At 36.9% G+C, this 23,428-nt stretch overlaps 1 protein-coding gene across 1 annotated transcript in view; it reads right to left on the bottom strand.

Annotated features, from left to right (window-relative positions):
- LOC101883600 (potassium voltage-gated channel subfamily H member 7) overlaps positions 1–23,428 on the bottom strand; it is a 186,171-nt gene that overhangs the window by 36,637 nt on the left and 126,106 nt on the right. The window contains exons 8-10 of the mRNA XM_073913232.1: positions 11,658–12,057; positions 7,949–8,148; positions 333–585 (exon numbers count right to left, since the gene is read on the bottom strand). Of these exons, the coding sequence (XP_073769333.1) occupies positions 333–585; positions 7,949–8,148; positions 11,658–12,057 (853 nt within the window). The remainder of the gene's footprint in view (positions 1–332; positions 586–7,948; positions 8,149–11,657; positions 12,058–23,428) is intronic.

Raw genomic sequence — 23,428 nt, 5'->3', positions numbered from 1 at the left:
AAGTAGATTTTCTACCCCTCTAAAGGCTTCTTTCTCATTATGTAGTTAATAATAAAAGATACTACGTGACCTTGCAGTGTTTTCATGTCACTTCTTGCATATGTTTTGTTGTGAGAGTCGTGGTATGCCAACCAAGACAAAGTTGTCAGCTATTCCTTGTAAATCCTGCAGTGTGAAACCCCGTGGCTGATTCATCTTGCAGTGTAAACATAGCAGCGATGAAACGCTACCCCAGATAGTCAGGCAATGTGAAAACATCTGTAACACGACTACTTTGAAAACCGTGCATCTGAACTCTGTATTAGTGTTTCTGTTCAAACAGGCTCTCTTACCCAGAATGGCCACCACTATGTCGTCCTTAAGGATTTCGATTGATCCTCGAGACAGAAAGTAGAGCGCGGTGAGGACGTCCCCGCAGTGCACGAGTGTGTCTCCTGGAGGAGCGTGTGTGTTTTTAAAGCGGATGGCGAGAGCTCGCAGACAGCCTTGAGTCGCTCCTCTGAACGCCTTACAGCCCTGCAGGAGACTGTCGTTCAGGTGGAGACAGATATCAGCCTGCAGACACTCCGGAAAACCCTTTAAGACCTGCAGAGAAACGACACAATCAGGTGAAAAACAGCCCTGAACAAACACAAGTACATTGGGTATACACTGAAAAAAAAAAATTAATTGGATTTAGCAAAGTTATTTTGGTCCCACCTTATAAAGTGACCTTAACTACTATGTACTTTGCATCAAAATATAAATACAATGTGCTTAATGTCAGACCTCCAATTTTTTCGTGATTCCGCAATCAATGAATCTAACGCAAAATCAACAAAAAGACACACATTTTTGCGATTCTGCAAAATTGTTAATTTAAATGCAAAATAATTGCAAAAAAAAATCTTATAAAACATCCAATTCCAAACCAAATAATCACATTATATTCATTTCATTTAGCAATTTACTGTTTTACAAGACTTATAGATGTTGCATACGCAGCGCACATGATGTATTTGAGTGTCTCAATGACGCATCACCTGCACCCTCACAATACAAACATGGAGGGGGGAATGTTTTGCAGCCTGTGCAGTAAGCAGACACCGCTTAAACGCAAATGATTTACATGTGAAGTTAATGCAAAGATGCGATTAGACATCCTAACACAAATTGGCCTTTTGTGCGTTTGACATGCCTCAGACGGCAAAAGAAAGTGGAAAACATCTAACAAACGGAGCAATGGAACAGACAGAAAAGCAAGCAGGTTACAGTGATAGAGATTGGTTTAAGGATGATGGCCGCTGGACGTGACCGAATTGAAGGACATTATTTGTGATTTTCAAGTATGGCTGGTAAATTGATAAATGATTTCGTATATATATTTAAATTGTAAAATTGTCCACAAATTTCTGGGAATTACCACCACAACCGCAAAAAAAATCACAAAAAATTGTGAAAAATTAAGGGGGTCTGTAATGTGTTTATTGCAGAAGTTCCCATGCTTTTTGAAAGTGCTTGATTTTCAGACATAGGAATTCAAGGCTTTAAAAGTACTTAGAAAGAAACAGCGGTCCTTGAAAGTGCGTGAATTTAAAGTTTATGGTGTTATTTCAACAATTGTACTGTGCTGCTTTCAAAAACTGACTGAAAAAACCCCCACCAAATTCTTAATTTAAAATTCGTCAGTTCCAGGAGTATTCCAGGAGACAGAACAATATGGGAGATGGGTCTGAAATACGAAAGACTTATGGGAAAAAGAGGAGTGTTGGCAGGTATACCTCCGGGTGCTCCGGTTTCCCCCACAAATTGGATGAACTAAATTAGCCGTAGTGTATGAGTGTGAATGAGTGTGTATGGGTGTTTCCCAGTGATGGGTTGCAGTTGGAAGGTGTAAAACTTAAATGTAGCATGTAAAACATATGTTAGAATAGTTGGCAGTTCATTCCACTGTGGCGACCCCTGATGAATAAAGGGACTAAGCTAAAGGAAAATTAATGAATATAAAAGTAAATTCACTGTTTTAAAGCAAGTCCTGGTGTTAGGGGTGTTTTTTTTACACTGATGATGAAATGATTGTACATCCTGGTGTTTCTGCCAATATATTCATGCTATTTAAGTGTAAAAGAAGGAGATTTTAACCTAGACAGACTAATGATCCAGGTGCCAGTTATACTGCGCTCATATTAGTGCTGCAATCTTCAATTAAAGAGATGAAATAATGAGGCTTCAATAATGGCCAACAGAACAGATTCAGTCTCTTAGCAACACAGACGCAGGCTTCCTTTACCAAGAGCAACTTTTAATCTCAGAGTCGCACCTAAATCAGAAAGGTTATCATAGATTCTCATCTAATGTATGCTAATTCATTCAAGCAGCAACTATGCTAGACATGGCTAAATACTTCACTATTTACAATATAGACAATAAATCTGCTGGAAAATGAAGTGAGGATTTTGATGCTTTTTTATTTGGGTTATTATTTGTTGATCTCGAAATTCATGTGTATAATATAATTTTATATAATGTAATGTAATGTAATGTAATGTAATGTAATAATATAATATAATATAATATAATATAATATAATATAATATGATGTAATATAATATAATGTATAATATAATATAATATAATATAATAAAATATAAGGGCAGCACGGTGGCCCAATATTTTAGCCGACACACCCTAATTTTAACTGATATTTACCCAATATTTTAGGTGACATACCCTAATTTTCACCAGTATTTAACCAATATTTTACCCTATATACTGTACTTTTAACCGATGTTTATCAAATATTTTAGACAATACACCGCAATTATAACTGATACTTACCAAATATTTTAGCCAATTTACCCTCATTTTACCTGTTGTTTAAACAATATTTTACCCAATATACCCTAATTTTACCCAATATTTTACCCAATATACCCTAATTTTAACCGATATTTACCCAATATTTTACCCAATATACCCAAATTTTAACCGATATTTACCCAATATTTTAGGTGACATACCCTAATTTTCATCGATATTTACCCAATATTTTACCCAATATACCCTTATTTTAACCGATATTACCAAATATTTTAGCCAATATATCCTAATTTTAACCAACATTTAACCAATATTTTAGCCGTTATACCCTAATTTTAACCGATATTTACCCAATTTTTTACCCAATATACCCTAATTTTAACCGATATTTACCCAATTTTTTACCCAATATACCCTAATTTTAACCGATATTTCCCCAATATTTTACCCCTTATACCCTAATTTTAACCAATATTCACACACTATTTTACCCAATATACCCTTATTTTAACCAATATTTATTCAATATTTTCCTACTTTTAACCAATATTTGCAGAATACTAATACGATATTTGCCAATATACCCTAATTTTAATTTATATTAAACCAATAATCACTGTGTCAAGCCCAGTGCTTTCAACAAATACACACACACACATTTGTATTAATTAATATTAATTATAAAAGATAATAATTTTTAAACTAAGATATTTTAAGTAATATTAAGGATAATATTTATAATTTCAGATTTATTTATTTTTATTATTTTTTCTTTGATTTAAAAAAAATATTTTATTTATTTACTTTTTAATTCCACCTAAATTACAATAAGACTTTCTCCAGAAAAAAAAATTTTTTAGGAAATACCTGAAAATGAATAAAAACCTAATAATTTTGCCATCAACTGTGTGTGCTTTCAACACACACAGACACGTTCATTCATTCATTCATTCATTCATTCATTCATTCATTCATTCATTCATGTGGCTTTACCAATCTCTCAAATCTTAAAATCTTCAAATGGCTGATAGAAACATTCGTTATAATTACATTGCCCTGCCCAAAAATAGATTTGGAAGCATGCATTTCCTGCTGAGAGAGCTGATAGAGTGTCAGAGATGCAGTGTGTGAACATCAACACACAATAGCAGAGTGAACATGAGAGTCTCTACAGCTAGACATGAATGAAGACGAGACTTGAGCTGATATAAATACCTCCTGCTCTTGCCAGAGATGCCGTCAGTCCATTTCACGCGTGGCAGACATGAAGAGAGAAAGAGAGAGAGAGAGAGAGGTTGCTTTTAGCATACTGTATAAACTCACATTTACAATGATGATGTTCAAATAGCATTTCAGAGTTTATTTAAGAGGAACAATTCAGCCAAAAATGAAAAGCTGCATCCTTATTATGAAATTTTGTATCCTTAGTCCAAATGTAAACACAAATCATGATTTTTGTTTGTGTGTTTTTTTTTTTTTGCTTTCTTCCCCAAATAACCCATTTTCATTAAATATTGGTCTTGTTCATGTCAGAACTATTATATCTATGAGGACGTTATACACACACAAAAAAGAGTTTTGGGGCGGGATCAAAATCAGTGATGTAGCGCAGAACTGCAAGTGCAAAGATGACATGTTGGTTTCTCATTATTATTCATAGCAGAGTTTTCTTATCCTATGGGAAGAGCCAGCTTCTTAATTATTCATGACAGTGCGTGCTTTCCGAAGGCAAGACACAAGACACAGCCAGTGCCAAGCTGTGAGACCCTATGTTGGTGACTGGGTGAGACCGCATCCATGGACCCACGGCACACAGTATTTAGCTGTTCATGAAGGATCGTATGTGTTTGTTTTCATGATCCACAGGGTTTGTTGTATGTTTTTTCTCTGCGATCCTGTCAGGGCTGATACAGCAAAGCCACAAAATTAATTTTAAACCCGGAAGCTGAAATTAGCTGACAAAAGCTCAAAATTATCCAGTTTCCCCTACAATTAATGCTGACAGGTGCTAACATTGTTATAACTGAGGCTCAACACACACACATAAATCTGTTAAAATGCCAAAAAAGTACTCCAGGGTTTCTTAAATGAGTTATGGGTAGGCGCACGCAGAATCTGCACGTGCAGAATTCCGCAGATTTTTAGCTCATCATTGATTCTGGTAATTTCCTTGTGTAAATGTGTGTACATTTATATTTATTCAGTTTTTAAATTCATTTCAGTAACAATATTGTCTAATATGAAAATATGCATATGATTTATTTACAACATCATTAGTAAAGTAATATTTTCTTTCATTTAGTGTATTGGTCACACTTTATATTAAGTGGCCTTAACTAGTATGTACTTACACAGGAATTAATAGTTTGTTACAATGTACTTATTGTGTAAATACATGTATTTACTGTGTACTTATGCTTGATTAAATACCTGTATGTAGTTACATCTGTAATTAACTTCTGTAATTACATTTGTAAATACACTGCTGACCATTCCCTACACCTTGACCCACCCTTAAACCTACCCACACCCCAAACCTGTCCATAACCCAACCCCTATCCCAACTCAAGAGCACCACAAGTGTTCTCAAATACATTATGAACACAGTAAGTACATTGTATCTATTTTTTGATGTAAGTACATAGTAGTTAAGGACACTTAATATAAAGTGGGACCAGTATATTATATGAGAGACTTGCTTTGTTTACCAAATAAAGTGGATCTAATTGGATTTGCATTGTAAACAATAAATACAGGTTAAAAAGGTATTACTTTTTATTCCATATATTAAGGTTTTAGTTCAAAGTTCTTTAGTTTTTACCAAAATTCTGCGCAGAAATAGCAAAAAACGTCCACAGATTCAGTCTGGCCCTATTCATGTGTGTGTTTTGAAAATAAACCAATCAGAGTCTCATCTCCCATTCCCTTTAAGAGTCAGTTGTGTCGCTCCATGGCGCATTTGCTATTTACATGGCTGTTTACATTAGTTTCCATAACATTTTAATCCTTTAATTCTTTTTCATTTGTAAAGATATTTCTGTATTGCTTAAAACAAAGTTTTAAATGGCACCTATGGTAAAAAAATCTACTTTTCAGGCTGTTTGGACAGACATGTGTGTAAGTATAGTTTATAGACCGTCATATTGGGGTTATATAAACACGCCCAGTCCTTTTTTTAAATTTAACAACATAAAAGCAGTGGACCAATTGGAGAGGTTTTCAGTGCGACCGCAATTTGATGTAGGATTGCGGTCCCCCTGCCCACCCATATTAATTGACAGGCCCATTGATTGACGTCACCATATCCTCAGTTTGTTGATTAACGTCCGCCATTTTCAGCGTGAGTCAAAGCGATATCACTAAAGGAATATCCTTGCCCTATTTTTAGATGCCAGGCTCATTGGGCTCAACACAAGATCAACATTCACCACATGATTGCTGTAATCGGAATTATTGGTTGTATCTTTAGGTAGGTTTGCAAACGTGTACTTTTCATTGCGTCTACCTTAAACTTCAGCCGTTTGCATTTCTCATGTTCACAGAAGCTCCCTGTGATCTTAACTAGGTGCAGCTGGAAAAGGGCATGCGCGTCATGTGCGCTTCTCTGCAATGGAAAAAAATAACAAACTTGCCTGCAGGCCGCACACCAGAAACGCCGCTCTGCGTGACGCGACGCTGACCCAGCATCATGCATTTTAGAATTCTAAACATAGGTTTCTATCAGGGTACACACAATGTTGCCTCTAGCTGGCAGCTGGGCGCTGCGGACAGCCGGCGACTTCAAGCGCCATTGTGTTTTCCCTGATAAAACCTGTTATTAGAGTTCTAAAATGCGTGGCGGGATGATTCGGGACACCTCATGTTTCTGCCGCGCCACAGAGAGTGTCTGGTGTGCCTTGTCGCAGCACATCAGGTGCCTCAGTCAAGCTCGGCACTTTAAACTAGCACACAGTTGTCTGTAAAACTACACAGACACAAACGATTGGGTCACTCTTTACAATAAGGTTCATTAGTTAATGTTAATTAATGCTGCATTTACTAACATGAACAATGAACAATACATCTACTACTGTATTTGTTCATGTTAGTTAACGTTAGTTAATGAAAATACAGGTGTTCATTGTTCGTTCGTTAACTCATGGTACATTAACTAATGTTAACAAGCATGGACTTGGATGCTAACAATGCATTAGTAAATGTTTAATTATGATTAATAAATGCTGTACATGAGTTGTTCATAATTAGTTTATGTTACTAAATGCATTAACTAATGAATCTCATTGTAAAGTGTTACCAATGATTGTGTACCCTCTGCTTGGTCTGTGTCCGAGTCGTACATGTACGGCTGAATGCTGATTCTCTCACTCCAGCTCCTTCTCTAAGTCTGTCTGTCTGTCGAAAACTCAGAGCGGGTGAGCTCTTGGCTCCGCCCCCCCTTGTTACGTTGGACGGGAAGCCGAAACTAATTTTCATGTGAAGCAACACACCCCTAAAACAGCAAACTGTACACGCCCCTAACATGATACTTTTGAACACATTATAATAAAAACACCTGAATTGTGTTTTGAACTGAACCTAAACTGGCACACTCAGAAGAACCATAACACTAATATTAAATCATAAAAAAGCGGTAAACTATGTGCCCTTTAAGCAATGTTTAAGCGAGACGCACAACTGACATGCTCTGCAATCGGCTTTTTCGCTCTCAGCTGGTTTATTGAGCAGAATTTCAGTTCCTCAAAATAGCAACGCGTCAACAATGCACCTTAACACACCTCCTTTTTTAGACCAGAACACCCATGAGTCTACAAAGTAATGCAAATGGATGCTATTTAAACAACATGGCGGAACAAGGGATTGAAATTGTAAAGTATCCTGGTTGGGATGGAAATCTTAACAAAGTGCTCTTACAACCTGAAGCCTTTTGGATTTTCACTATAGATAAGCTGTTTCTCAATATGCTTTCTTCAGCAATCTTGCGTCCTCGTGTTCTTGTGTAACATCATCATCAATGTTAATCACCTTATAATTCAATAAGTAAACAAACTATAAGCATAATTAAAAGTTAAGGCAACGGGTTTACGGGTTTAAAGTAAACTAGCTACAGTGTTTTTACAGTGTTGTCAGTAATTACAGTGAGTAGACGCACCATGTTCATGTCGATGCCGTTGGTGTAGGTCCAGGAATGCTGGAAATATTCCTCCAGTCTCTGCCGAAGCGGGTTCGGGATCTGGTGGAAACGGATGAACTCTTTGACTCTCAACATCTGCATGTGGTAGCGCGCCGTTCCCGAATACAGACGCTGGATGATGGCCGAAACATTCCCGAAAATACTGGCATACATCAAAGCTGGAGGAGAAAGGAGCAGAGCGCAGTGATGAAAGCAAATGCAAGGTACATTTTGTCTGCGGAGACCAATTTAGATGCAATCAGCAGTGCTTCTTTATTGTTATTATTATGCCAGATGTCCGGTTTAAGAGCTATTTCTGATTTAATACCTGCACTGTCTGCTGAGGAAAAATGGGATGGATTGTTTACTTTGGACTGAATTATTTTGTATGTTTCATTTTATTAGATTTAAAAAAAAAACCATTTATTTTATTTTATTTTTATTTGTCAAGTCTTTTTGAATATGATGCCACAAGCTTGGTACATCTGTCTTTGGGAATTCCTCTTTGCAGTACCTCTCCAGCTCTATCAGGTTGGATGGGAAGTGACTGTGTGCAGCCTTTTTAAGATCTCTCCAGAGATGTTCAATAAGATTTAGGTCTGGGCTCTGGCTGGGCCACTTAAGGACGTTCATCAAGTTGTTGTGAAGACACTCCATTGATATTTTGGCGGTGTGCTTTGGGTCATTGTCCTGCTGGAAGATAAACCGTCGCCCCAGTCTGAGGTCAAGAGCACTCTGAAGCAGGTTTTGATTCAGGATGTCTCTGTACATTGCTGCATTCATCTTTCCCTCTATCCTGACTAGTCTTCCAGTTCCTGCTGCTGAAAAACATCTCCACAGCATGATGCTGCCACCACCATGCTTCACTGTAGGGATGGTATTAGCCTGGTGATGAGCGCTGCCTGGTTTTCTCCAAATGTAATGCCTGGCATTTACTCCAAAGAGTTCAATTTTAGTCTCATCAGACCAGAGAATTTAGTTTCTTATGGTCTGAGACTCCTTCAGATGCCTTTTGGCAAATTCCAGGTGGGGAGTGTCTTCCGTCTGACCACTCTACCATACAAGCCTGATTGGTGGATTGCTGCACAGATGGTTGTCCTTCTGGAAGGTTCTCCTCTCTCCACAGAAGAACACTGGAGCTCAGACAGAGTGACCATTGGGTTATTGATCACCTCTCTGACTAAGGCCCTTCTCTCCTGATCACTCAGCTTAGATGGCCAACGAGCTCTAGGAAGAGTCCTGGTGATTCCAAACATCTTCCACTTACTGATGATGGAGGCCACTGTGCGCATTGGAACTTTCAGAGCAGCAGACATTTTTCTGTAACCTTCTCCAGCCTTGTGCCTCGAGAATCCTGTCATTGAGGTCTACAGACAATTCCTTTGTCTTCATGCTTGGTCTGTGCTTTGACATGCACTGTCAACCCTGGGACCTTATATAGACAGGTGTATGCCTTTTCAGATCATGTCCAATCAACTGAATTGACCACAGATGAACTCCAATTAAGCTGCTAAACCATCTCAAGAATGATCAGTGGGAACAGAATGTGCCTGAGCTCAATTTAGAGCTTTACTGCAAAAGCTTTGAATACTGATTTACATGTGATTGTTCAGGTTTTTAATTTGTAATAAATTTGAAACAATTTCAATAAATCTTGTTTCACATTGTCATTATAGGGGATTGTGTGTAGAATTTTGAGGAAATAAATTAATTTAATCCATTTTGGAATAAGGCTGTAACAATACTTTCCGAATCCACTGTAATTTATTTTGTATTTTATTATTTAATTTCATTCTTTTTTGCTTTCTTACATTTGTTTAAATTTTTTTACATTTATTTATTCACTTATTTGTTGGTTTACTTATTTGTTTGCTAGCTCTTTTTTTTTACTAGGTCAGCATAAAACTTTTTTTATTTACTAAATAAATAACAAACTTTAAACTTATTTTTTTACTCAACAAACACAACAGTTTTTACTTTTACTTTATTTTATTAGACTATTTTATGCTTGTTTATTTTCCTACATTTGTTTACATTGTTACATTTACATGTATTTATGGACTAGTTTTCTTATTTTTCTCTCTAGTTTGTTTGTAACATGCTGTAATGTAATTGTTACATTTAGATAGATTTATACACTTGTTTGTTTATTTAGATTTTCTAGCTTGTTTGCTTATATAAACATTTGTTTAAATAAATATTCAGCTGTTTATTTACTTAATAAACAATGAACTATAACAAACAATTTTTTTTTCAAATTTAACAAGCTCAACAGGTTTGGTTTTAGCTCTGAACAATGATTTACTTGAAATTGCTAGTAAAAGTGGTAATTAGGAGGCGAGACATTCTCATTCAAAACCACATTTGATTAGATGAAAAAAAAAATTGTTTCAGATTCAGCTATCATAGTTTTCCATACATCCTTTTACTGTTAATGTATATGCTAAAATATTTGTCAACATACATTATACTTTTACTAGACTAAAGACTATTGGATTAAAGATGATGTCATGTGGTCTAAAAAAGAAAAAGACAAAACACAAGTTCAAAAAAAGGTCAGCATTGTTTTCAGTGTATTATTATTCATCTGCTAGATTGAAAAAGATATTAAAAATGCCAGGATAAATACTTTATAGACGTCTGGGTCATTTCAGATTCACCACAGCCTCTTCAGTTTAATTTATTTGAAAAAAGTCTTGCAATGGCTGCATTTATTTCATTGAAATAAAGTAAAAACTGTAAGATTCTGAGTTATTATTACAATAATAAAAAAAATTCTATGTGTATAAGAAGATTTAAAAATGCACATTGTATATCAATTCTTTTAATGCATTTTTATTTAGGATTTTATCTATCTATCTATCTATCTATCTATCTATCTATCTATCTATCTATCTATCTATCTATCTATCTATCTATCTATCTATCTATCTATCTATCTGTCTGTCTGTCTGTCTGTCTGTCTGTCTGTCTGTCTGTCTGTCTGTCTGTCTGTCTGTCTGTCTGTCTGTCTGTCTGTCTGTCTGTCGTTCTATCGTTTTATCCATCTATCTATCGTTCTATCTATCGTTTTATATATATATATATATATATATATATATATATATATATATATATATATATATATATATATATATATATATATATATATATATATATATATATATATATATATATATATATACACACGATCGCCTCACAGCAAGAAGGTCGCTGGTTCGAGCCTCAGGTGGCATTTCTGTGTGGTTTTTCATGTTCTCCGTGTTGGTGTGGGTTTCCACCGAGTGCTCTGGTTTCCCTCAAAAACATGCACTGTAGATGAATTGGGTAAGCTAAATTGGCTGTAGTGTATAAGTGTGAATGCAAAAGTATGTAAGTGTTTCCCAGTGTTGGGTTGCAGATGGAAGGGCATGCGCTGCGTAAAACATGTGCTGGATAAGTTGGCGGTTCATTCTGCTGTGGTGACCCCTGATTAATAAAGGGACTAAGCCAAAAAGAAAATGAATGAATGAATATTATTAATAATAAATTGTAATAACATAATATTAATACTTTCTTATTATTTACCCCTCTCCTCTTGCTCATCTTTAAAACATTCTCCTTTTGTGTTGAGTAATATATGGTAAATTTCCAGCATTGGAACAGTAAATCACTTTAATTTCGTCACATGCATGTTTTTCAGACTTACATCCGATCAGCATGACACAGATGGAGAAGATCTTCTCAGAGTTGGTGTTTGGCGACACGTTTCCGAAACCCACGCTGGTCAGCGAGCTGAAGGTGAAGTACAGCGCCGTCACATATTTATCCTTTATGGACGGTCCTGAGCCGGGGTCACTAGTGTTGGATCTTTTCCCAATAGACACCTCCAGATTGTCCAGCCAGCCGATCTTATGCTCCAGGTAGGATTTCTCCACATTTCCAATGGCGTACCAGATGCAGGCGAGCCAGTGGGCGATGAGAGCGAATATACACATGAGGAGCATGAGAACGGCCGCTCCGTATTCAGAGTAACGGTCCAGTTTTCTCGCCACACGAACCAGACGGAGGAGCCGAGCCGTCTTCAACAGGCCAATCAGAGTTGTGGTCTTGGGAAAACAGAGAATTTATCATTAGTCGTCATTAGTTACATTTCAATTAGAGTGTATATTAGCAAAATCCGTTTTACTGTAGTATTATATACAGCGGGGAAAACAAGTATTGAACACACTTGTTTTAAAAGGAGCTGTTGACATGGAATTGCTGACCCATTCACACGGGGCTTCAGCTTCAACGCTTGACTGAAGGCATGTCTCAAGTTGGGGCTAACGTGATCATCATAGCAACGTCAGCCAATGAAATTCAGTCACTAATAGGCCACTGTCTAGCTGTAGTATTGGCATACAGCGATCTGATTGGCTGACGCTTCCGTCGGTGCTTGAAAAGTTGAGCTAGTCCCAACTTGTGCAGCGGGCAACGCCTCTGAAGCGGCGCCGACGGATCCACAATGCAGTTCGGCAATGCCTCAAAGTGAATGGGAAGCGCTGACGCCCCGTGTGAATGGGGCGTAACTGTCATGTGCATTTTAATATCCGAGAGTGTGTTCTAATTCTACTGGTTGCACTAACTGTACCGCATGCAATACTGCTATCACATGACATTCACTTGTAATTGCATCATTATTTACTAATTCTAAACCAAACCTTCTCAGTAGAGGAATTTTAAAAACTCCCTCGCGGGCCGGATGAAAGTGTTTAGCGGGCTGCATATGGCCCGCAGGCCATAGTTTGTCCACCTCTGCTCTAGGGAAATCAGAGAATTATTTTACATCTTGTAAAAAGGGGCATAATAGGTTCCCTTTAAGCGAAAAAAGCATAAACATATACCAATTACTGACAAAACTGAAACAAATTATGCACATGTATATTTACAGTTTTTCTCAGTCGCTTTGGTGCATTTCTCACAACACTATTTACATTTGCACAACAGGTCATGCATTTCTCAAAACAATTAGTCATTTGTGCACATCCTAGTAGCAGTTTCTCATTCCTTTCAACAAATTGCAAATGCTTTTGGACATGCATGAATTGCTTTCATACAACTCTCTGCTGTTTATAACATTATCTTTGCTTATGTCATGTCAGTCAAAATTAACTAAACGTGAATGCTGAATAGTCATTCCATATAAAAGTAATAGTTCTCATTTCATTACTCGAGTCATTACACACAAAAATGTTGAACTAGTTGTCAAAATCTGTCAAGCTAATTTTATAAAACAAATTTAAATCTTTATTTTCCTGAAAATGTCTTAAAAATTGAACAGTTTGATGAATGATTTACAGACCTGTGTATGTTGTAAGCTCAGTTCCAATTTGTAATGCAATATCGTTTACAGTTGTGCACTGCTCTAGCTAAAGGAAGTTTATGTTTGTTGTAAATAAGGGTGGATTTAGTCTTTTGTACAATGCTGTGAATGAATTATGATTGTAAAGAGCATGTGCAGTAAAAATGTGAAACATACATATTCAGTGTCTTGTACTCAGATAACTCACTCAATGCAGTGATGTCTAACTTTACAGTAGATTTCAAATGGCTGTGCAAACAGTAGTGCTGTCTTGAGCATTTTCAGGACGTCACCAAAATCTGACTTTTTTGCATTGAAAAAATGTAGAGTAAACTGTCATAATGAAAACATGACTAAGCCATTTGACTATCCTGTTCATAAACAATGGTGGCAGGACTTTTCATTTTGATGACACTGACACTTTGATTGACATAAATACTTGCTTTTGAGGAATGAACTCTCCATTTTGAGCATGTGACGCGCTTTTTGCAGGTTATCAGCTAGGTTTTGCAGTTTGTACTAATTGTTTTGAGAAATGCATTAACTGTTGTGCAAAAATGCACTGGTGTTGTGAGAAACGCACCAAAGCGACTGAGAAAAACTGTAATATATAACACACAAAACCACTGCCCATTAAATAATTTAGATTGTGCCCAACGTAGTGAACTCACTAGCATTTGCAACAAAGCCGAGATCTCTCACAGCTTAATTTATCCACAGATAATAGCATTAGAGCTGAAACACATTGTGCTCAAATACCCAAATCTCATATCTGTAACATATCTGCGTACACTTATTAATATTTCGATAATGGTGTTTAATTTTAGCCCATTACACGCAGCTCTGCCTGCTAACACCAGAGATCCATCTCATCAAAATTTCGCACCAGCGAGGATAAAATAAACCCCCGTCATGAGAGCTGCAGGTAATAAACTTCCTTCTGCATCTCATCTAGCTCTCGGTGTTATCAGACTGAGCCAGGGAAAAGAGATAAATCCTCATTTGCAGGTGAAATCTGTTCACTAGATAAAGACACGGGACACTTCGGCGTCTCCTTCAACATCTTCCCTCACTCGTCCCCTGGTGGGAGATCATTTGTTTAGCTGGCAATTATACGGCGGCCTCACAAAGCGAGGTTAAGACCCACACCGGGTATTTTTAGAAAAGTGTCTTAACGGATGCGTCTGGCAGCAATGCTTAGCATGCATACGAGCGCTGACAGGGCGCTAGCAAGCCTACATGCGGAGCGGAGCACGTGGGCTTTTTTGTGCTCTCACGCGGGCCCTGCTGTATCCGTCATGAGCCGCCCATTAAAAACTCATTAGGCCTTCTGAGTTACTGCTGGACATGCCAATATGATGGACGCTGCATTGTTCATCATGCTTGACCTCATATGAGTGGCCTACATGTAAAATTACAGCATTTGACTAGATGAGTAAAGTATTTTGGCTTTGAACAGTTAAAAATAACTTTTTGAAAAGTTTGCAAACATGTTTTAATACATATTTCCAACATTTGAGATTTATAACTTGCTGTTAACAGGTTTAGCACATTGCTAACATGTTTCTATTGTGGTTTAGCACATTGCTAGCATACGTTGAACATTTGAGATTTATAACTTGCTGTTAACATGTTTTAGCACATTGCTACCAACATGTTTCTATTGTGGATTGGCACATTGCTAGCATATTTTCAACGTTTCAGCTGTATAACTTGCTGTTTACATGTTTTAGCACATTGCTAATATGTTTCTATTGTGGTTTAGCACATTGCTAGCATATATTGAACATTTCAGATCTATAACTTGCTGTTAACATGATTTAGCACATTGCTAACATGTTTCTATTGTGGTTTAGCACATTGCTAGCATACGTTGAACATTTCAGATTTATAACTTGCTGTTAACATGTTTTAGCACATTGCTACTAACATGTTTCTATTGTGGATTAGCACATTGCTAGCATATTTTCAATGTTTCAGCTGTATAACTTGCTGTTTACATGTTTTAGCACATTGCTAATATGTTTCTATTGTGGTTTAGCACATTGCTAGCATATATTGAACATTTCAGATCTATAACTTGCTGTTAACATGTTTTAGCACATTGCTAACATGTTTCTATTGTGGTTTAGAACATTGCTAGCATATTTTCAATGTTTCAGCTGTATAACTTGCTGTTTACATGTTTTAGCACATTGCTAATATGTTTCTATTGTGGTTTAGCACATTGCTAGCATATATTGAACATTTTGACATTTATAACTTGCTGTCGTCAGCATGTTTTAGCACCTTGCTAACATGTTGCTGGCATGTTTTTTTGCTTTTGAAAAGTTTAGAATATCTTAAATAACTTGATGTTAATGATTTTTTAGTTTTCAGTATGCTTTAGCACATTGTTAACATGTTTTTTTTTTTGTGTAATTGTGCTTAATAATAAGCTAATTTAGATATATTATTAACATGTTTCTAGCAGGTTCCCTAGAAGAATAAAGTATTTCGACTTTAAAAAGTTTAAAATAACTTTTTGAAAAGTTTGCAAACATGTTTTAGTACAAGTTGCTAGCATGTGTTTGGCTTTAGGAAAGTTAAGAATATCTAACTGAAAACCCAAAGGGTTGAAAACATGTTTTAGTATATATTTCTAAAATTTCAGCTTTATAACTTGCTATTAGCATATGTTAGCACGTTGATAACATGTTTCTAACATGTTTTTTGACTTTTGTCAAAAAAGTTTAGAATTTCTTATTGAAATAACTTGGTGTTAACTTATTTTAGCACATTGCTGACATGTTTCTTTTGTGAATTAGCACTTTGTTAACATGTTTCTAGCAGTAAAGCCTTTCGGTTTTGAAAAGTTTAAATATACCTTTTTAAAAAGTTTGCAAACATGTTTGGTACAAGTTGCCAATACTTATTTAGTACATTTCAGTTTTTATAACTTGCTGTTAGCATTTATAGCACATTGCTAACATGTTTCTATCATGGTTTAGGACATTGATAGCATATTCATAACATTTCGGCATTCATAACTTGCTGTTGTCAGCATTTTTTAGCATATTGCTAACATGTTACTGGCATAAGTTTTGCTTTTGAAAAGTTTAGAATATCTTAATGAAGGTTAATAAAGGGCTGCAATGTTTAAGTACAACATGCTAACATATTTCTAACATTTCAGCATTTATAACTAGATGTTAACATTTTAGCATATTGCTAACATGTTTATATTGCGTTTTAGCACATTGCTAGCATATTTTTAACATTTCGGCATGTGTATTTGATGTTAGCATGTTTTAGCACTTTGTTAATATTTTGCTAGCATGTTTTTTGCTTTTGAAAAGTTAAGAAAATCTTATTGAAATAACTTGGTGTTAACTTATTTTAGCACATTGCTGACATCTTTTTATTGTGATTTAGGTTAACTAGACGAGTAAAGTCTTTTGGCTTTGAGAAGTATTACGTATAACTTTTTGAAGTTTGCAAACATATTTTAGTTCAAGATGCAAGTACATATTACGAACATTTCAGTTTTTATAACTTGCTATTAGCATGTTTTAGCACATTGCTAACATGTTTCTATTATGATTTAGCACATATATAGCCTATTTACAACATTTCAGCATTTAGAACTTCCTGATAACATGCTTTAACATGTTAACATGTTGCCAGTATGTTTTGGGTTTCAAAAGGTTTAAAACGTCTTACTTAAAAGTCAATAAAGGGTTGCAAACATGTTTTAGTACATATTTCTAACAATTCAGCGTGTATTATTTGCTGTTAGCATGTTTAGCACAAGTCTTTTGGCTTTTGAAAAGTTTACATTAGCTTTTTAAAACGTTTGTAAACGTGTTTAGTACAAGTTGCTAGCATGTTTTTGGCTTTACAAAAAATTTCAATATCTTACTTAAGAGTCAAGAAAGGGTTGCAAACTTCTTTTAGCACAAGTTGCTAGCATATTTTAATATTTCGACATTTACAACTGTTAGCATGTTGTCACGTTTCTATTTAGCACATCTCTATTTTCGATTTAGCACATTGCTAGCAAGTTTCTAACAGGTTTTAGCAGTCCTTTTGAATTTTGCAGTATTTTTAGCTAGGATCTTGCTGTTGTTGAAGTATGTGAAGCCAAAAATACAGTAAGGTCCAGAGGAAATAATGCTAATAACACCTATATATATATATATATATATATATATATATATATATATATATATATATATATATATATATATATATATATATATATATAGTAATCACACTTCAGTCGTCAGTCTGCGAGACAAATCTTACCATAACCTAGTGTATTTCTTAAATGCTTTACCATACTGCTGCTGCTAATATTTTATTTTGTTAACATGATTAGCATTCTTTGAACATAATTCAGCATTTTTCTAGTAAGTTACCATGCTTTAGTGTGTTGCTAATGCTATTTCAGTTATTTAAGTTGATAGCATAATTTTGTTGTCATGTTTTATCACATTGCTAACATGTTTCTTTTATGATTTAGCACATTGCTAACATGTTGCAAATTTTTCTAACATCCAATATTTGGGACATTGTTATCACGATACACAGGTTAAACACTGTTGTTTGCTGCACTTTTGCTAACATGTATTAGCATCTAGCTAACAGGTTATATCATACATGCACACTTTGCTGACAGTACACGTATCTATCAGACGTTGATGCTAACAAGTCTTTAATTTTCTTTACTTTATATGCACATGCATATTGTATTGGCCTTAACTTCAAATGTATCATAGAAGCCTGTCAAATATCATTTAAGCTGTGGTCAAATCTAGTGTTGAATATGTTTGCAGCTGTTTTCAGCGCTGGTGTTTATTTATTTATTTTTTTTATCTGCTGTAAATGAGATGCATCTGTGGCACCTGCCATCTGCCCAGCTCAGCTCATTCCCTAAGTAGTGCACAAACATACACACACCACGCTGACCACTGATCAGCAGATCAGATCCATCTGGCTGAACACAGAGGCTTCAGCTGACCATAAAATGCCCTCAGTGGAGGAATCATGTGTCGGGAATGAAAGCATATTTTTTCTCTATACTGCACTGAAGAGCCATAGCTTAAACAAATATGATGCATAATACCTATTTAAATGCAAATACTTTTAAAAATAAAACTATATAAATACATTCGCCAGCCACTTTATTAGGTACACCTTACTTATACTGGGTTGGACCCGCTTTTGCCTTCAGAACTGCTTTAATTCTTCGTGGCATAGATTCAACAAGGTACTGGAAATATTCCTCAGATTTTTCTCCATACTGACATGATAGCATCACACAGTTGTTGCAAATTTGTCAGCTCCATGATGCGAATCTCCCATTCTACCACATACCAAAGGTGCTCTATTTGATTAAGATCTGGTGACTGTGGAGGCCAATTGAATACAGGCTGAGATGATTCGTGCTTTGACGTGGTGTGTTATTCTGCTGGAAGTAGCCATCAGAAGATGGGTACACAGTGGTCATAAAGTGATGGACATGGTCAGCAACAATACTCGGTAGGCTGTGGTGTTGATGCTCAATTGGTACTAATGGGCACAAAGTGTGCCAAGAAAATCTCCTCTACACCATTACACCACCACCAGCCTGAGCCGTGGATACAAGGCAGGATGGATCCATGCTTTCATGTTGTTGACGCCAAATTCTGACCCGACCATCCGAAAGTCACAGCAGAAATGGAGACTCATCAGACCAGACAACGTTTCTCCAATCTTCTATTGTCCAATATTGGTGAGCCTGTGTGAATTGTAGCCTCAGTTTCCTGTTCTTAGCTGACTGGAGTGGCACCTGGTGTGGTCTTCTGTTGCTGTTGCCCATCTGCCTCAAGGTTGGACTTGTTGTGCGTTTAAAGATTCTTTTCTGCAGACCTCGATTGTAACAAGTGCTTATTTGAGTTAAGGCCTACTCACACTATGCCATCCGTACCGTGCCCAGGCCTGTTTCCCGGATCGTTTGAGAAGTGTGAGTGCGCTGAATCGGGCTCAAGCACGGTTCACTTGGCCGGCCCTGGCCCGGTTGGAAGAGGTGGGCCTGAGCCCGGTTCACTTGGGCTTTGGCGCGGTACGCTTGTGTGTGAGTGCAAAACGCGCCAAAGCCCGAAACTGAAAACGAGAGGTGACTTTTAAGGCACTGTTTCATATGGATTTATTAATAATTCTTACTGTTCAGTGAACGCAAACTGCCGTAGTTTATTAAAAACGCAAACCCTTCACTGCACGACAGCTGCGCGCCTTCAGCAGACCTCCTCATTCTTGCAGCACGAGAGCTTTATGATTGTTTATGAGCGACAAAAGTGGCGGATCTGTTCGGCGAAATATCTGACTGCGTGTCCCCGCATCCCTAAGGACTGTTTGGCGAAATATTTGACGGCATATCAAACGACTGAAACGATATAACTAGAGAAATCTCCACTGTGCTGCTGAGTGAGAGAGCGCTTCTCACTGAACAGCGCAGTAGCGATGACGTAAGCATGCTGAAGCCCGTTTGTGGTGTGAGCGCGGGACATGGGGGACATGCGTGCTGTGGCCCAGTTCGTGGCAACTGTACCTAGTGTGAGTACGGCCTTACTGTTGCCTTTCAACTGTGTGATGTTATCATGTCAATATGGAGCAAAATCTCTGATAATACTGGAATATTTCCAGTACCTTGTTGAATCTATGCCAAGAAGGATTAAGGCAGTTCTGAAGGCAAAAGGTGATCTAACCCGGTACTAGAAAGGTGTCCCAAATAAAGTGGTCGGTGAGTGTATATTTTCCTTTTTGTCTGCTCAAGCTCTTAAGTCATGAAATAGTCTGACTTTTGGTCAGTGAAAATGAGATACAAATGAACTTTTGGCTTAGAGTGGGAACCCTGTATGCAGTGATAGTTATTAGAGATGCGCGGTTGGCGGTTATAGCCGCGGACTCCGCGGATCAGGCGGATGACGTTACGAAAAAATAATATTTTAATTAAATTCGGGCGGGTGGCGGGCGGTTGTACTGTTTTTATATTCATAGCTGGCGCACCAACGAAAAAGCCTAGGACTGACTTCACAGAATAGGAGGAGGAATCGGATACACTAATTCTGGATGAAGTACAGAATTATTCCTCTACAAACTTCCATATAGACGGATCAGCAGAGGAAAATCTACTTTCCTTTTGGGAGAAATAAGGCCAGGCATTCCCACGATTACAGCACCTTTCCAAGAGAATTCTATGCATTTCAGCAACAAGTGCTGCGAGCGAGCGCTCCTTCAGTGCAGCAGGGCGCATTATAGTGGCTATGCAGGCGCTCCCGTCTGAATCCGGACACTGTAGATGCTATTTTATTCCTGCATTGTGCCAAGAAAAAATCAAACTAGACCTAAAGTCAGGCATATTAAACCAATTAGCCTATGTTATTTAGGCTACACATATGTTACAATATAAACTTTTGAGTTCGGTCAGCTGATTATTTTACGTTCATATTGGTTTAGCCTATTCTATTCTAGACATGTTGGCCTCGCTTTTACGTTCCGAGGCTAAGGTTATTTTGCCAGAATTTCTTTGTCGCAACTTTAATGACGTAGTATTTCGTTATGCTTCAAGTTTGAGGGGAATGTGGATGATCCTCCATGGGTTATTGGGGCACTTGTCATACATGCACTTTAGCCTGTTCAGACTTTATGTTCGCTCAAAGAGGGATGGCATATCTGTTTTTCTAATTTAATTTCTAATTGTGGGGGTGACTGAGCCTACAAGGTTTAGGCACGATATGACGTTTTTATTAAAACTTTTTTCAACTGTTTGCCAAAGCATGCGACTATAGCCTATGCCTACATTAAGATATTTATGTTAATATTTTTTTACTGCCTGTTGTTTCTTTTGGCATATAAAATAGGTATTGTCTGATAGAGATATCAATAGAGGTTCATCTGTGTCGCAGAACTGGTGTTGTTTCCGATTTCTACAAGCTCAATAACATCCACAGCAAAAAATAAAAAAAAAATAAATAAAAAAAATAGTCGAAAAACTGTGCCCATTAATTAGATGTGCAAGGCAAATAGGTACGTTTTTGGGGTTGCTATGGACAACTACAAAATATAAACATTATTAGGCTATAATGTAAATGACTTATTATTCTATCTATTTACTAAAAAATTAAGTGAAATAGGCATTTAGTAGTAGGCTTAATAGCAGCATGTTGAAATGATGTGTCAATGCGTTTTCTATTAGGCTACAATAAAAAAAGTTGTATAGTACAGTGCGTTTAATTTAGGCTATTTATTTATTTTTGTCCCTGTGCGCCGATTGGAGACGGAGTTCACTGCTGATATTCTGAGAGCTCGGGTGGGTGCGGTTTTAAAAATTGGTCAAAAATGTTAGTGCGGATGGATGGCGGACGGATGATGAATTTTGTCATGCGGTTGCGGATGAAATAATAGCCCATCCGCGCATCTCTAATAGTTATTTTGAATCTGCTTGACAAAACTTATTGTCAGGCTGCGAAAAAATGAGAGATTGTTCTTGCAGAAAAATCACACTTTTCAGGAACTTCAGAGCAGAGAAACACACAGATTTCTCCAGCTCTGCTTGCGATCAGAGACAGATGTGCAGCGCCTGCAGGATGCTGAGAGCAAGAGCTCTGTTAATTGGCTGATCTTCGACACTGCTGGACGGCTGGAGCTGAAAACTGTGAGCATGCAAAAAAAAAAAAAAAACCCTGAGAAAACATCATCCCAATGAGAGCAATATACAGTGCTCAGAATAAATGAGTACACCCCTCATAGAGCTCTCTTTTAAATTCATATTTTATATAGGACGCTTTACATTATATATGTGCATATACATTCGATTATTCAGTACCAAAGACAAAACTGGAACCAACCTATAACAATCTGAAATCACAATCAAAAATTTGTATTTTCAAATTAATATATTGTGGATAAATATTAGGAAGACAGAGTTTATTTAACACGATTAGCATGTTAGCATGTTTTTACCATTTTGCTAGCAAAATTAGGGTTAAATGTGCCACTTACATCATCAGATCCCAAGCCGAAGGTGAGCAAATTGAAGTTACCAATCTTTTTGTAACTAGCATTTGTTGCTAATGTTTCTACCATCCAAGATTTGCACATTGCTAGCATGATATACTGTAGCATGTTTCTAGCAGGTAAAACATTGATGTTTGTTGTAAGGGTTCTATTTTAACAATTGTAACAATTGTTAATGACTTGTATGGCCTAAAACTTATAGCACACTTTCTCTAAGGGCATGTCAAAATCCACATTTGCTATTTTAAGGATGGGAAAAATGGTTGTTGCGCCCAGTGCATGGTATAAAAAGGTTAACATGATTAGCATGTTAGCATGTTTTTAACAATTTATCAATTTGTGGGCAAAATTAGGGTTAAATCACTTACATCATCAGATCCCAAGCCAAAGATGAGCAGGTCGAAATTACTAAGCTTCAGTATGTTTCCGATGCTATTTTAACTATTTGCTAGCATACCGCTGACATGAATTAACATTTTGCATGTTGCTAATGTTTCTATGTTTGCTTTGTGTTTGCATGTTGCTATTGATATTTTAAATATTAACTAGCATACTGCTAACTAGCATTTGCTGCTAATTTTTCTACCGTCCAAGATTTGGATAATGGCTAGCATGTTATACTGTAGCATGTTTCAAGCAGGTAAAACATTGATGTTTGTTATATGTGGCTGTATTTTAACAATCTAAATGCATAGTCTAAAATGCTTAACACAGTTTTTCTTAAGACATCTTAAGACAAAGTTACCATGCTTTAGTATGTTGCTAATATTATTTTGAGCTATTTGTTAGCATATTGCTAACATGAATTAACATTTAAAATGTTGCTAATGTAGGCGAGGCAGTGGCGCAGTAGGTAGTGCTGTCGCCTCACTGCAAGAAGGTCGCTGGGTTGCTGGTTCAAACCTCAGCTCAATTGGTGTTTCTGTGTGGAGTTTGCATGTTCTCCCTGCCTTCGCGTGGGTTTCCTCCGGGTGCTCCGGTTTCCCCCACAGTCCAAAGACATGCGGTACAGGTGAATTGGGTAGGCTAAATTGTCCATAGTGTATGAGTGTGTGTGGATGTTTCCCAGAGATGGGTTGCGGCTGGAAGGGCATCCG

Source organism: Danio rerio, chromosome 9, assembly GCF_049306965.1.
Source record: "Danio rerio strain Tuebingen ecotype United States chromosome 9, GRCz12tu, whole genome shotgun sequence".
NCBI classification, from domain to species: domain Eukaryota; kingdom Metazoa; phylum Chordata; class Actinopteri; order Cypriniformes; family Danionidae; genus Danio; species Danio rerio.
The sequence above is the reverse complement of the archived record's forward strand: the minus strand, read 5'-3'. Positions and strand labels throughout refer to the sequence as shown.